General features: G+C 36.7%; 1 protein-coding gene across 14 annotated transcripts in view; it reads right to left on the reverse strand.

The window, feature by feature from the left end:
• LOC132110880 (calcium-activated potassium channel subunit alpha-1a-like) overlaps positions 1–15,483 on the reverse strand; it is a 286,517-nt gene that overhangs the window by 48,794 nt on the left and 222,240 nt on the right. For 13 of the 14 annotated variants that reach the window (XM_059517926.1, XM_059517929.1, XM_059517924.1 and 10 more), the window contains exons 9-14: positions 11,314–11,405; positions 4,302–4,412; positions 3,918–4,023; positions 3,718–3,800; positions 2,450–2,519; positions 1,540–1,695 (exon numbers count right to left, since the gene is read on the reverse strand). In XM_059517926.1, the coding sequence (XP_059373909.1) occupies positions 1,540–1,695; positions 2,450–2,519; positions 3,718–3,800; positions 3,918–4,023; positions 4,302–4,412; positions 11,314–11,405 (618 nt within the window). Of the gene's footprint in view, positions 1–1,539; positions 1,696–2,449; positions 2,520–3,717; positions 3,801–3,917; positions 4,024–4,301; positions 4,413–11,135; positions 11,228–11,313; positions 11,406–15,483 lie in introns of all 14 variants that reach the window. The other variant, XM_059517920.1, reaches the window with a different exon arrangement.

The raw sequence follows: 15,483 nt of genomic DNA on the forward strand, positions 1-15,483 counted from the left end.
TGAAAGCTTACAAAAACACCTGTGCTGTTTGAGCCTACACACAAGCACAAGAAATGTTTGCTAGAAGTTTTTTATACCATTAGAGAGGCTTTGTTTTGGTTCCCAATTAAAGTTAAAGGATAAAACTCACGATTATTGAACATTAAACATGCTGATAATATTTATTTATGCATGCAATAGAAATTGCATATTTGCATTACAGAAGCGTAAATATTACCTACTACTTGAACACTGCCAGACATTGTTAGAACAATGTTTAAAGTCTTTACTGCCACTTTTTATAAATGCTTCGTTGTTGAATAAAGTATTGATTTCTTTTTCTATTAATTTAATCACTGTTAGCTTAGCAACATGCTAATGTCAAACTCTAAGGGAAATCAATCATACCTTGAAGCAGAATCACTATTTGCTGCTGCCTACATAGATGTGTTTCAAATCAGTGACTAACAAAGTTTTAGCAAGGTTAGAAGGCTGTCGCCAATATGGACAATAGGGATGTAACGATAACACATTTTGCACTGGAAATTTTTGGTAAGGGTCTTTTGGTTCAGTAGACATTTATACAAAACAAATTTAGCACGGTTTTAATCACTGCATGAATGAAATTAAATGAAAAAATCCTAGTTTTATATATCTTTATTTTAACAAATCGATATTGATTCTAAAATCCCAAGATTGATATTTTAGTCTATGCCGTTTCAGTTAATGCATGAGTAAAACTTCACTAGACATTAGTGCACCTCCCGTCCAGTAATTTGTATGGTGCACTCTGGCATGGGTGGTCTGGGATGTCTCTCGTCTGTGTTTTTATGAGAAGAGTGATGTGCCCTGCAGATGTTTCCACACATGCCACATTTAAACAGTTATTATAAAGTCATTCCTCATCTCTTTAGGACAAGAGAATGCTGCTCTCCATTTTGAAGGCTTGCACAGTCTAGAAAAAGAGTCAAAGAGAGTAAAATATAACCCCTTGCGGATTTCAGAATAAGTTTTACGGTCTCTGCAAAATTCTTCAGTCTGATCGCACACTCATGCTCTCTCTTGATCTCTCCATTTTTCCAAAGGGCTCCATCCAAATCTGAACCACCTGATAACAACCCACCACCTCACTGCAGCCATTCAGGCCTTGGACTGTTTTATTTAGTGTTTTCTTTAAAAGAGCGATCTGTACGACTCTGAGCAGTCTGGTTCAGTTGGACGATAAATAAAGATGGCTTTGGGGTGCAGTTCATTGACTATGAAACACACATGGTTCACATTTCCCCACTCTATCGGCACGCAGGAGGACTGTAAATTCAGCAAGAGGAAAAACCACTAATTTACATTCTCACTTCCACCATGCCATTGACTCATATAAATAACCTCATAATGGCAGCGGCAATGCTGTGTTGCCGTCCCGAGTAGGTCCCAAATGAGACCGCCAGGCTCAGAAGATGATTTACGCCATACCATAATGGCCCTGGTGATTGAGCTGAAGTGGGGATGGAGGCTGATTCTACTCTATGGGTTTTATCAAGGCCTAAGACGGGCTGACAGTACCTTGATGTATGACCTCATGGAGAAGAGGTTGGCGAGCATGGTGGACAGGCCCTGTGCCAGGCAGCTCTGGGCTATGAAGCCTGCCTTCAGCTCGGCCAGGCAGATCGCATCATCACCCTCCTTCCAGTTCCAGCTGGGAATGTTTAGCAGATGGGCCTGAGGACACACAGGACGAGACAAGGGGAAGTTAACAATGTCCCCCGCTGAGAAGTCTAAAAACTGTAGTAATGAAACAATTACAAAATCAATACATTTCTTACAGTTTAGGGAGAAGTGGTTGATCTAAACTAATTTGTAGCAGAAAAACATGAACTTCATATACATATATTATATTAAAGTCTAAAACAAAAAAAATTATCACAACAAACCATGTTACAACAGTCCACGGTCTCCCATTCCTTGTTAAGATTATATAAATCTGTCAAACTGATAAAGCAAATCTCATAACAGCAGCACGTCACTATTTCATATCTCAATGATAACACAGCGGGTTCGTTGACAGTCCTCTGAAACAGTTGACATTCAACTGCTCTCGAGTGAATTGTCCCACGAACAAAAGACATCCATCAAGTCATTAACATCTATATCCTGTTCCAGCACTCCCTGATGAAATCAAAGCTGTGTTCATGTTGCTGTAATAGGGGATAAACACTGGAGGGAAAAAATATGTAGACATACTGTTTTTAATTCCTGTGAAATTATAAGCTCCTGTTGTCATGGACAGCAGAATCTGAAGACCGGTTCTCATATGGCAGACGTTTATCTGCCACATGTCAGATTTTTTTTTAAATATATATTCTTTTATTAAAATTATAGCCTCTTTATACATTTTGTATTCTTTCTGTTTAGGTCTTGTTCATTTTCTTGTTGATTCGAACTGACATAGCAACAGAAAAAATACACGTCCTACCTTGTTGTGGTACTGCAACATTTGAGTGATTATTCTGATCTTTGGATGGTAGTTCTTTATAGATATTACTCTGTAAAAAAGGAGAAAAACTATTAATTTACAGGTCAGTTAAAGCCAACGGCATTTGTGGGGAAAAGAAAAAGATAGAATATATATACATTTTCAACTTGGTTTGTTTCTTTAGAGGTATGAATTTAGTTTAAAGGTGCATTCAGTAATGTATTGCTTATTAAAAAATATGCAAAGATAGACTTCAAAAGTTTGGGGTCATTCTAATATGCTGATTGGGTGTTAATATTTTCAATGTTGAAAACATTCCACTTTTTGTGGAAACTGTTGTGGAAACAATTTTTCATGATTCTTCGATGATTTCAAAGTTCAAATAAAATACATTTGAAATACATTTTTAGTATTTAATGCATCCTTGCTAAACAAAAGTATTATTTCTTTCTTACTGCCCTCAAACTTTTGAATGGTAGTATATGAACAGCACTTTTGAGAAATATTAAAATGATGTACAGTCAAACTCTAGACATTAATCTTTTAGAAAAATCTGTTTTATTCTGCATGGAGCATGTTGCTCCCGCATGTAAACAAAAATCTACTGAGTGCACCTTTAACCTTAATTAAGTCCTAGTATTCACAATCGTAACTCATTCTGGATTAAAAACAAGCATCTGCTGAATGAATAAAAAATGAACAAATCTTTCATTTCCATAGAGGAGTGTGTGATATGTGGTGGAACAGTGTGATTTCCCTGTGAAATCCAGTCTGGATTTCTCTCCAGTCTCGTAAAAGAGAGGTGCAGAATTTATTTCCATATTAAGCCGCTCTATAACACATTAGTTCAAAAGAGCACCCTGAGACCTGCCTAAATTGGTATTTCATTTTCCAAACAGGCCAGGCTGGGTGCCGTTCTGTGCATTACTCATGGCTAGAGAACATCTCCAGCATGAAAGGTGGAAGGGAAATATGTTTGCCCTCCCTTCAAATACACTTTTTCAGAGCAATATTAGCTGACTCCATCCCAAAGGAAATTTCTTCTGGTTCTTTTCATCTGTGTCCAGGTACATGTGAATCTGACCTGAGATGCTGAGTATCCCATTCACACCTTCCTTTAACAGCACAGGAGGGTGAAAGACATCAGCTTTCAATCCGTCTTTTTTACAGGAGGATGTCCCTAAGGAGTGTATGAAGCTGCCCACAAACATCAAAATAAGATGTGATCAAATGTGTTGATAGCAAACGTAGCCCTTCACCGAACTGACCTCATGATATTAGAGGCATCTTCAGCATCAGGGTCTGCACAGTATTTGTTTGCAAGAATCAAGCAGGCATCCGCTGACTCAATCTGTATAAGATGTAACAGAAAAGGTGACATGATCAGAACAGCATTAAAACATAAAAAATATACAGTCTGCTGCATAATTAAATATAATGTCTTATTAAACTGTCAGCTCAAACTTACTTTCACTCTTGCTAGATCATGTGGGTTGAGGACCGATCCTTGATAGAACTCCACCTGAGTGAAGTGACGTTTAAACAAGGCTTCCAGCTCAAGATTAGGGGAAATACTAGAATTTGGCAAAAAGAGAAAGTGTGTTATAATGAAGAAGAATGCTTTTTTTGAGAATGCTGTAAGTCTTTAAGAACAATGTGTCATTTGAGCACCACTAGCAGCTAATAATAGAATGTCATTACAGTTTATTGGCTGATCTCTTTGTTATATAAAAACAGGCAGCTATATTTGATTTATTTGTTTTTCTTAGTAACAAGCAGTTATTATATTCTTTACAGTGCGGAAAGGCTCCATCAAGTTTCTAAAATGTATTCCAAAGGGAATTGTACTTACTTATGAAGAAAAACGATTTCTACATTGACATCATCCCTGTCCTTGTGTAGGAAGTCTTTGAGGAAGTTGGAAACACTTTCGAGCGTGATATGACCACAGACCACAATGTGCCTGTAAGGGGGAAAATTCGGCTGAAAAGTGCAACATAAAATAAAACAAAACTCTGGCATATCCTAAAAAGGACCATAAAGTCTTGAAAATGTCTTGAAAACATTAAATGTTGTGGCTTTCAAATATTCACTGTCCATTATAGTCATAACAGTTTTACCTCATATTTATAAACGTGGTTTAAAACATTAAATGAAGTGCTTTGAACTTTTCAGGACAAACAAAATAGAATCTTTCGTTTTAATGTTGGTTTGTCAAATGTTCTTAATAAGACGTGTCTCTGTAGCCAAACCACCTCTGTACTAGGACGCATGTTGACATGAACATCAATACTAACTGACATGTATTGGAACCACTGTCAAAAGCAGTTCAATTGTTTTGGGATCTGTGGCTGCCATGAACTCTAACCGTGACTTCTGAAAAACTTGCAATATATCAGATGGAACAAACAAACAGACTCAGGTCACGGTCTTCTGGGGCTCATTTATTCCATAGTAAGATCTAGTTTCATACTAGTTTCAGCTGTTCCAAAACCTAGTAGTGAGCTGCCTTGACATCTACTGGCTATATACACCACACTCAAATAGTGCTTCTGTGATGTATTGACTAAGGCAAAAGAAAAAATAATTGAACTAATCATTAATCTCACAAACAAAGTTGCTGTTGTTTATACAACAGTACAGTAAACAATTTACTTAATATTGAGCAAATTACATTTTATATACAATATAGTCAGTTGTATATTTTTGTATTGCCAATGACAATAAAATCTAAACAAGCAATAATGACATTCAATTCCTAAAAGGCTAAGTCGTCTTAATCAAGTTGGCTGAGTAAGTGATTCAATGACTCACTTCTTAAAGACAGTCACTATTTTTGATTCCTGAATGAATCAGTGTTTTTGAACAAATCAGTCTTATTGTTATTCGGTGACTTGCATGCGTTTCATTTTTTTTATTAAATTAGTATTTTTTAACAAATCAGTAGACTAAATAATTCAGAAGCCCAGCCCACTCAAGAAACTTACTTGTTTAATCAGTTCAGTCAATGATTCAATGACTCACTCATAAGAGATGTTTAATTTCTGAACGAATCTTACTATGAATTCATCTGTTAGTGACTCAAATTCGATCAGATATTTCTTTGCTAAATTAATTAGTGTGTTTAAACAAATCAGTTGATTTATTATTTAATGACTCAAAGACAGTCACTTGTCTCCACCTACTGGCAAAACAATGTAATTTGCAGAAAGAGTCACGGAAAAATCCATCGATTGAAAGTTGCATTTTTAAGCCTTTAAACTATATACCAAACTACACACTAAGAGTTTTTCATGTCTGCAATTATCTGACTCATAAAAAAGATTACGGGCCATCATTACTATACTAACAACTTGATGGCCTCTTCTATTACTGTTTCAGAACAATAACAATGCTTTATTTGTCAAGCAGGGCTTCTTTGCAACTGGAGGTTAAAGAGTTGAGCCTTAGCCATGGGTTTTGCGGATCACTTCACTTCCCATGCTGGATTACTCCAATACTGCTGTGGTCAAAGTCTCAAGAGCTTTAACCATGCATGGTCATCAATCTAAATCTGTCCAAACTAACTCTCTCATGTCTCAGCAGACATGATGTGCTCATGAGTTTACAAAGAACAGGGGCTGCTGACCTTAATTGTAACTGGGTGTATGTGCCTGTACACTCTCAGTTGCAGGAGAGGTGCTTATTTGTGCTCAGATCCTGGGAAAACATTAGGCGGATCTCTGTTTGCCAGAGGGACACGGTGAGGCTTTATGGTTGCAGTGTCTGGATGCTATCACACATAATGATCTTCACAGATCTGGCCTCTTGTATTTAATGAGTGGTAGTAATTGCATGCATGACTGTCCTGGGATGGGAAGACTGTTGAGTTGATGGCTTTGTGTAAAGCCAACAGCGTCTGGCAAAGGGGTGGCTTGATGAGAGACACATTATTCAAGTTTTCCTATTTAAGTAGGTTTAATTAAATCAGAGTTTTGTATGACAATCCTCTCACTCTTTTTACTCTAGAACAGAGTCTCTGGCATGGACACAAACAGACTCTGTCTCGGCTTATGTCAGACATCTTGACTCCATGTTTGGATGAGCTATCAGTCGTGCGTGACTGAGCTACTGATTGTGTTTCACCACTGCGGGGAGTTTTTTTTTTTTTCAAGTTTATGGTACCACCAGTGAAAGCAATACAGGATGCAAAATAGAATATTAGATAGATAGTATGAATAATTACAATGAAATAACTTTTAACAAGAAAATTTTTTTTTTAAAATATAAACCTTTAAATAATTACATTCTTGTGAGGAGAAAACAACAACAACAACTTTAATCTACACACTAACAACACTATACTGTGAACAACACACAGTGAAGAGAACACTTGGGCTACAAAACAATGTTATGCACGATAAGTTGAAATAAAATTAAAAATGTGCACAAACTTAGCAAGAAAATGCAGAAGGGTAGTTAACCAGCATGCACTGTGAATCATGCCAAATAAGAATGAAAAAAATAAAGCACTTAAAATATGGAAATCATAAAAAAAGCTCGAACATCAGCCTCAGCAGCGAAACCATTGATACTGCTCTAATCCTTAAAATGATCAATCATTTCAGAGTCGAACGAAAAGTCTCATCACAGACTTTTATAATCAACAGTGTTTTAGGAAAAGCTGTGCCCAAATGTTATCATTGAGGAGATCGTCATCTGATGAAAGAAGTGCATGCCTGCCATTCTCTTCAGACAAAGAGAGAACATAGCTTGAGATGGACCACATGTAGTCCACATGGGGCCAGGGCTCCATCATTATTACAATAAACAACTCAATGCAAAGGGACAATAATGAATTTAATTAGGTAATTATGTAGTCATTAACACCTCCTTAAACTACTGTAATTATTAAAAAACACTCCATTATGTCATATCTGACTGCAATTTCCTTACATATGGTGTAAGACTGAGTATGGCTCACAAATAACCAGGTATTTACCACTCTGGGTACCAAATGTAAAAGCTTAAGAAGAGTCCTTTAAAAAAACATGTTGACTGACCAGTAATCTAAATAGATGGCTCATTGTGGTGGTTAGCTGCTGCACATCTCAAGAGTGGAGCACTTTTAATCTTAATCTCTCTCGTGTGGCTTGTTTTAGAAAATCGACTTGCACAAATTTATATATTTATACAAATCATTTTTGGTGTAATTAAGCCATAAAGTAAACATTATATAAACAAATAATTATGTCACCTCTTTTAACATATATTTTTTTTACTTAAGTGAATACTTCACCCAAAAATGTAAATAAAGTCAATGTCACAGTTTCCAAACCTGTATTAGTACTGTATATACTATTATATATTATTATAGCATTTATTAATATTTTGAATTAGTTTTTTTATAATAATTTTATGTACCTGTCATTTTTATTATTTTTATTTATATTGAGCTGTTAATTTATTTTTACTTCAGTTTTAGCTTCATTTTACATACATTAAACATAGTTGCCAATGCAACATTTTTCATTGCTTTTAATCATTTTGAATAATTTAGTTTTTTTGTCTGTTAGGTTATTTATAGTTTATTTTAGCTTTATTTCATTTAACTACTTTTTTAAAATGTATTTAAAAATAACAATTAAAACAAGTAAAATCTAAACAACACTGGACCCCATTGTACAGATGAAAAAATACCCAGACATTTTTCTGCATAATTTCTATTGTGTTCCACAGAGGAAAGAAAGGTTTGGAATGAGACTGAAATTATAATAGAATTTTAATTTTTGTGTGAACTATCCTTTTAAGTTCTAAGTGTGGATCATGTACTAATTTACATTAAATGCCTATTAAATGCATTTTCAGAATGTGTGTATTTTAGAAGACAAACATTATAACATTTTCATTTGTTTCTAATGCGAATTATTATTATTATTATTTTTGGATCACAGGAGGTTATACATGAATGCAAGCTTCTGTTATATTTTAGCATTATAACTAGCAGGACAATGCAGTAAGCTGTCCAACATCTCAGACAACACATCAGACTGTCTGCAATGCATGGATTTCTCCACACACACCGAAGCTGAAGTCAGAGAACCAGATGACTGAACCTCTATTGATCTCACTCATTTGAATGCATTGTGAGAGGCATATCAGCAATGGCATTTCTATATGCCATTCCGTCCTCTTTTCAACTCTTACTCCATGCATGCACATGCCAACACAGGCCTAGGCTGTGGGGGCAAGTGGTGCCAGCTTCACGTTCTTGGTGTGGCTTAGATTCTGGAGAGAAGCTCAGAGGCAGCGCATGAGCTCAGAGTTCACTCTGGGTTTATGTCAGTTTCATCAGTGCTCTAATGGAAACCACAGAGACCCCGGCCTGATCCAACAGAACGCTTTTCTATATTACAGTCATAGATCCAGATCTGCGTTCCTGTTCTGATCGTTAAACGCTACACTGAACACATGCTGACATCAACAGCCCTCACAAACCTGGCTGCAGCATGGTTTTAAGATCAGAGATTACACTTTAAACTACTGAGAGGCTCTGCACACCACCACTATACTGTCAGGCTCAATACAAAATAAATAAATAAAAGATACTATAAAGTTATTTATTTATTTTTTTTAGTTGACAAATTACAGAATCATTTGATAAAGATGATTGTTAAGAAGTACTTCAGTAAACTGAGTGCACACTTTTAACAAAAGTGGTGCACATGTGCTGTGTTAAAGTTACTCTTTTACGTACAGACAATTAAAGTTACACACTACTAGTCAAAACATTGTGGTCAAGTAAAGTTTTTATATATATTTGTGTGTGACATCTGTTATGCTCACCAAGGCTGCATTTATTTGATCAAAAATGCTGTAAAAATACCTTGAAATACTATTATAACTTATAATTACCCTTTTATATTTCAATACCTTTTATATTTGAATACATTTAATACATTTTCAAATTTAATTTATTTCTGTTATGCAAATTAAAATTTTCAGTATCATTACTTGAGTCTTCAGAGACACATGATTCTTCAAAAATCATTCTAATATGCCGATTTGCTGCTCAAGAAACATTTCTTATTATAAATATATTTAATATATAATAAAATTATATATCCTTTAATGAATAGAAAATCCAAAAGATCTGGAACCTTGTTAACAAAGTAACGAAGGAATGAAAGTGACTGTTAATTCAATGTTCACGCAAAACAAAACAAAAATAGTTAGAGACTGCTTTTATTGCTGCACAATTGTTCCTACAAACATAATGAGAATACTGTTAGACTGCATTTAAAAATGATTAATTAATTCTTCATTTTAAAGTCAAGCTAAACACTAAACATTTATGCAGCCTCCAATGTTTATTCATAAACCTACTCATGGACTATATATATATATAAAAAACTTGGCTCTTGGAATTGTGTGAGTTTAAGCAGAATTAAACTCTAAACTTATGTATTTTGCACCAGCCTGAGCTTGTCGGAAATGTGCTGACAGTGGAAATAAATATCCTGACACATTTTCGAGGTGTTTTGATGTGTCCGTTCATGAGCACAGTCCTATGCATACTTAAACAATAAAGCGAAACCTGGTGCCTGTCTTTCTGCTCGGCCAGAGAGCTGGAGCCTGCTGTAATTGCAACCAGATGCATGCATAGCCAGAGAGAAAGAAAGTGAGAGAAAGAGAGAGGCTTTTGACTGCGAATCCAAACGTGGGGCTGAGGCCAAACATAACATTTCATCAATCTTGTTTCACTGACAGCGAAACGGCATCAAACATTGGGGCTCTTAATGGCTTTCTCCCGGCTTAGTATTTGCCCTCAAATTCAGATGATGAAAGCCGGACGTGACCATGGGCCTGTTTCACGCTGTGAGAAAGAGCGCACATTAGAGAGACTGAGAGAGGGGGATCTGGAACTTGAACGTGAGCATTCGGGAGAATCGCTGTGCTGATGACAGGGCCTTGTTTGAGCCAGAAACGAGTGGGTGGGGGGGTTCAAATTATCCACATTCACATTCAGGGGACATCTTAGAAATGGAAAATAAAAAACGGGACATGGTAAAATACCAAGCGGGGCAAAAAAGCAAGCCAGTTGCAATGGAGCAGCTCCAGTGCGAGAGCAGAGGCATCCAGGCATTCAGGGTGTGCGCTGACTGAAGATCAGGGCCAGAGTCATGTCACACAGAGATGAGGTGAAGGGCCAGCAGTGACGCACAGCCACAGAGGCTTTTCTCACTGCAGCATGCAACAACAAAACAATCCATTCACAGAGAGCATGATGAGCAGAACTCAAAGAACAGAAAACTGAAACAAACACAAGACAATGATGACACTAAGTGAACAGCGTTTTTTTTTTTTATCTGATCGTTACATACAGTATAAGCTAGTGATCATCTATCATTCATTTTGCTAATTTCTATTTCAAATGCAAAACAAATACTGATTCTATGGCAGCACATAACAGATGGAAAAGCAACAATAGTTACTGTAATGAAATTAAGATGCAGCAGCTGTGTTATGGAAAAGAAGCCACGGACACAAAGCAAAGGGCACTGACATGTGGCTTCGATGGCCAAGGTCTCCAGTCACAGTGTGACATTCTTTTGTCCTATCATTTTTTTCTGCACTAACCCCCTCTCTATCAGAGATGGGGGCATGTGAGTCACACAACCACACCTGGATCTGGATTTTGACTTACTTTCTGCCTCGTGTTGAGTTATAACTCCCTCCGTATTTCTTCCGATTAAGGATGAGAGCAGCAATTTCTGGCACGTAGCGAGCAAACATGGCCTACATGCATGGAACAGAAAAAGAAAAGTGCATGCAAAGAGGGGTTCTGCTGTGACCAAAGCCACAGAGGCACCTGGAATACTTACTTTCTGCCATTTACCGCACTATAGGAACCACCATATTTCTTGCGGTTTCCTATTAACTCTATGATTTCAGGGACGTAGCTGGCAAACATGGCCTAAGGAGAAGATAGGAGACAGAAGCAGAGGCTAAAAAAGACAGCAGAGAGACCCGTCCGAGTCTGGACTTTTTTCCCCCAACCTCTGAGGTGAAGAAATTTACATGTGTTTGGTACAAAAACAAAATGATATAGCTTGGTAAAATGTTTATTTTTGTTTGTATTATAATTAAAATAAGCAAAAAATTATTTTAACAAAATCTAAAAAATGTCCATTGTGCTTCTAAAAAGAAAAAATCTAAAAAAAAAAAAAAAAAAAAAAAAAAATCAAATTTGGAGAAATAAAAATCAACTTTGGAGACACTCCACTGGTTTGGAGACACACAAAAAAAGTTAGTCATGCTGTCCATCTTTATTTTCTCTGACAGCACAAAAAACTGTCTTCAGATAAGGAAGAGAAAAAAAACCTACATGCCATGTTTTGTCCAACAAACACTAATGCAGTGGCAAGTGAATTTGAATAGTCCAGTCTGATCGCCCACAGCTGCAAAGAACATTAAGACTCATTAGTGTGCTTTAAATGAGCTGGATGCACTTTGCAAGATTGCAGCCTTGACAAAGTTTTATCTCCATGCTGTGTGTTACTAGAGATCTTAATCCCAGAGTTGTCAGCCTGACCTCCTGAAGAGATTTGTGAGAGGTTCTTCACCTCACTCTAGGGCCCTGATGAATTATGACATCTGCCTGATCAGATCTGACGGTTTACAACATTTCCATACTGAAGTCATTAATTGAACACATGATATAAATCAGAGCAGTGATTATTTCCAGCCCACCTCAAAAACAAAAAGAAATAGCAGATTGCTATGGAAACGTCTGGACAGCTGGAACTTTCTGTGTCCAGTGATAGAACTGAAGCGCATCTGTCCTGCATTATGTCTATATAAGCTTCACATGAGGCCTTCTGAATGCCTGTGGATGATCTTGAGTCTGTTGAATCTGAACATTTCTTTTTAACTGTATCTATGAAAGAGTTTCAAAATGACATCATAATTCAAAAATTGTTTCTTCCTGATCTAAACCATTACTTGCAATAGTGTAACCAAATGTATTTAGGTTCAATTTTGGTATTTTACTTTACTTGCAATCAATCTACTCGGCCACAATAGCAATTGAGTTGAATTAATTATAATTTTACCAAAAACGTCCTGCAAAAAATACACATCGTGTTTTATGTTATTTCTTTTTTTTTTTTTTCTAGTATCCTCATCTTAAGTTACTCTGGTGTAAATGCACCTATAAAAGTGTTTTGGCTGCTGTTGCTATGGTGACGCTCAAGCAGGACTATGGGCCATCCGCCTGCCACTGTGTTTGTTGGAATTCGGGGAGGGAAACAGAAGGATGGGAACTCCTGAAACCGCAAAACTGTTTTAAGAAAATAGCAACAATATTATAGTCAAAATGCATTTTCTTTAAATACTAATTCAATTGTAATAAACATAATAAGAGATGTACAACCCGAATTCCGGAAAAGTTGGGACGTTTTTTAAATTTTAATAAAATGAAAACTAAAAGACTTTCAAATCACATGAGCCAATATTTTATTCACAATAGAACATAGCAAATGTTTAAACTGAGAAAGTTTACAATTTTATGCACAAAATGAGCTCATTTCAATTTTGATTTCTGCTACAGGTCTCAAAATAGTTGGGACGGGGCATGTTTACCATGGTGTAGCATCTCCTTTTCTTTTCAAAACAGTTTGAAGACGTCTGGGCATTGAGGCTATGAGTTGCTGGAGTTTTGCTGTTGGAATTTGGTCCCATTCTTGCCTTATATAGATTTCCAGCTGCTGAAGAGTTCGTGGTCGTCTTTGACGTATTTTTCGTTTAATGATGCGCCAAATGTTCTCTATAGGTGAAAGATCTGGACTGCAGGCAGGCCAGGTTAGCACCCGGACTCTTCTACGACGAAGCCATGCTGTTGTTATAGCTGCAGTATGTGGTTTTGCATTGTCCTGCTGAAATAAACAAGGCCTTCCCTGAAATAGACGTTGTTTGGAGGGAAGCATATGTTGCTCTAAAACCTTTATATACCTTTCAGCATTCACAGAGCCTTCCAAAACATGCAAGCTGCCCATACCGTATGCACTTATGCACCCCCATACCATCAGAGATGCTGGCTTTTGAACTGAACGCTGATAACATGCTGGAAGGTCTCCCTCCTCTTTAGCCCGGAGGACACGGTGTCCGTGATTTCCAACAAGATTGTCAAATTTGGACTCGTCTGACCATAAAACACTATTCCACTTTGAAATAGTCCATTTTAAATGAGCCTTGGCCCACAGGACACGACGGCGCTTCTGGACCATGTTCACATATGGCTTCCTTTTTGCATGATAGAGCTTTAGTTGGCATCTGCTGATGGCACGGCGGATTGTGTTTACCGACAGTGGTTTCTGAAAGTATTCCTGGGCCCATTTAGTAATGCCATTGACACAATCATGCCGATGAGTGATGCAGTGTCGTCTGAGAGCCCGAAGACCATGGGCATCCAATAAAGGTCTCCGGCCTTGTCCCTTACGCACAGAGATTTCTCCAGTTTCTCTGAATCTTTTGATGATGTTATGCACTGTAGATGATGAGATTTGCAAAGCCTTTGCAATTTGACGTTGAGGAACATTGTTTTTAAAGTTTTCCAAAAAATTTTTACGCAGTCTTTCACAGATTGGAGAGCCTCTGCCCATCTTTACTTCTGAGAGACTCTGCTTCTCTAAGACAAAGTTTTTATAGCTAATCATGTTACAGACCTGATATCAATTAACTTAATTAATCAGTAGATGTTCTCCCAGCTGAATCTTTTCAAAACTGCTTGCTTTTTTAGCCATTTGTTGCTCCCGTGCCAACTTTTTTGAGACCTGTAGCAGGCATTAAATTTTAAATGAGCTAATTAAGTGGATAAAAGTGTAAAATTTCTCAGTTTAAACATTTGCTACGTTATCTATGTTCTATTGTGAATAAAATATTGGCTCATGTGATTTGAAATTCCTTTAGTTTTCATTTTATTAAAATTTAAAAAACGTCCCAACTTTTCCGGAATTCGGGTTGTAATATAGCATCAAAAATTATAGCACAAAAATTTACAAAATGCATGTACATTAGGGCTGTGCAATTAATCGAAATTGTGATTTGAGACGTTGCGATTTGCTAATCGCAAAAGCCTGTGATGTGGACGCGATATTACTCTGTTCCAGAGCATATGCATGACTGTCAGTCTTGAGTGACAGTCTTAAAAACCAATAGAGTGAGGGCACCTCCGTTCGCTATTCCCAATTCAGAAGACCGCACACACCTCCTGTGTCTCTGAATGCTTCTCAAACTCGCTCCTCTTTTCCCCACGCGGAGTGAATCCCGCGTCACGGACGAGCCGTTCACACTTGCTGCAATCCTGCAGTCTCGTAATGCTCGGTTATATTCTCGTGCGGCCCTGCACCGCAAATCTCCACGAGCGCATCTGGCAGTATGGATGAGACTTGACGAACGCGCGCAACCTGCGTCGACTCGCGCCCTGCTCCGCGTTTAAAACTAATGTAAATTCAGTCTAACTGCTTGTTAATTTCACTTGAATGAAATGAAACATTCAGCACATTTTCCACTTGTTAGTAAAATACAAAATACAGTGTAACATGTAATACTTTAATAATTGACTAAAGAAATACAGTTCTTTATTTAAATTCAGTAACTAAGTTAATTCTATAAAATTTGTTATACCATTATAATCAAATTATATATATATATATATATATATATATATATATATATATATATATATATATATATATATATATATAAAATATTGTATTGGATAGAACAACAGTAATTCCTATTGGAATAATGCCAAAAACAAAAAGTAATTTTGTAATGGTTTCATGGAAACTGTAAGAATTTATTTTTATTTTATTTTCAGCAGTATAATGATACTCATACTGTGTTGCACATTATTGACAATATTAAGCTGAAGCTTGACTTTGCAAATTTAAAAATCGCAAATCAAATCGCAATCGCAATATCTGTCAAAAAAAATCGCAATTAGATATTTTTCCCATATCGCACAGCCCTAATGTACATTTCATCTTAAC

Source organism: Carassius carassius, chromosome 30 (assembly GCF_963082965.1).
Source record: "Carassius carassius chromosome 30, fCarCar2.1, whole genome shotgun sequence".
Lineage (NCBI taxonomy): Eukaryota > Metazoa > Chordata > Actinopteri > Cypriniformes > Cyprinidae > Carassius > Carassius carassius.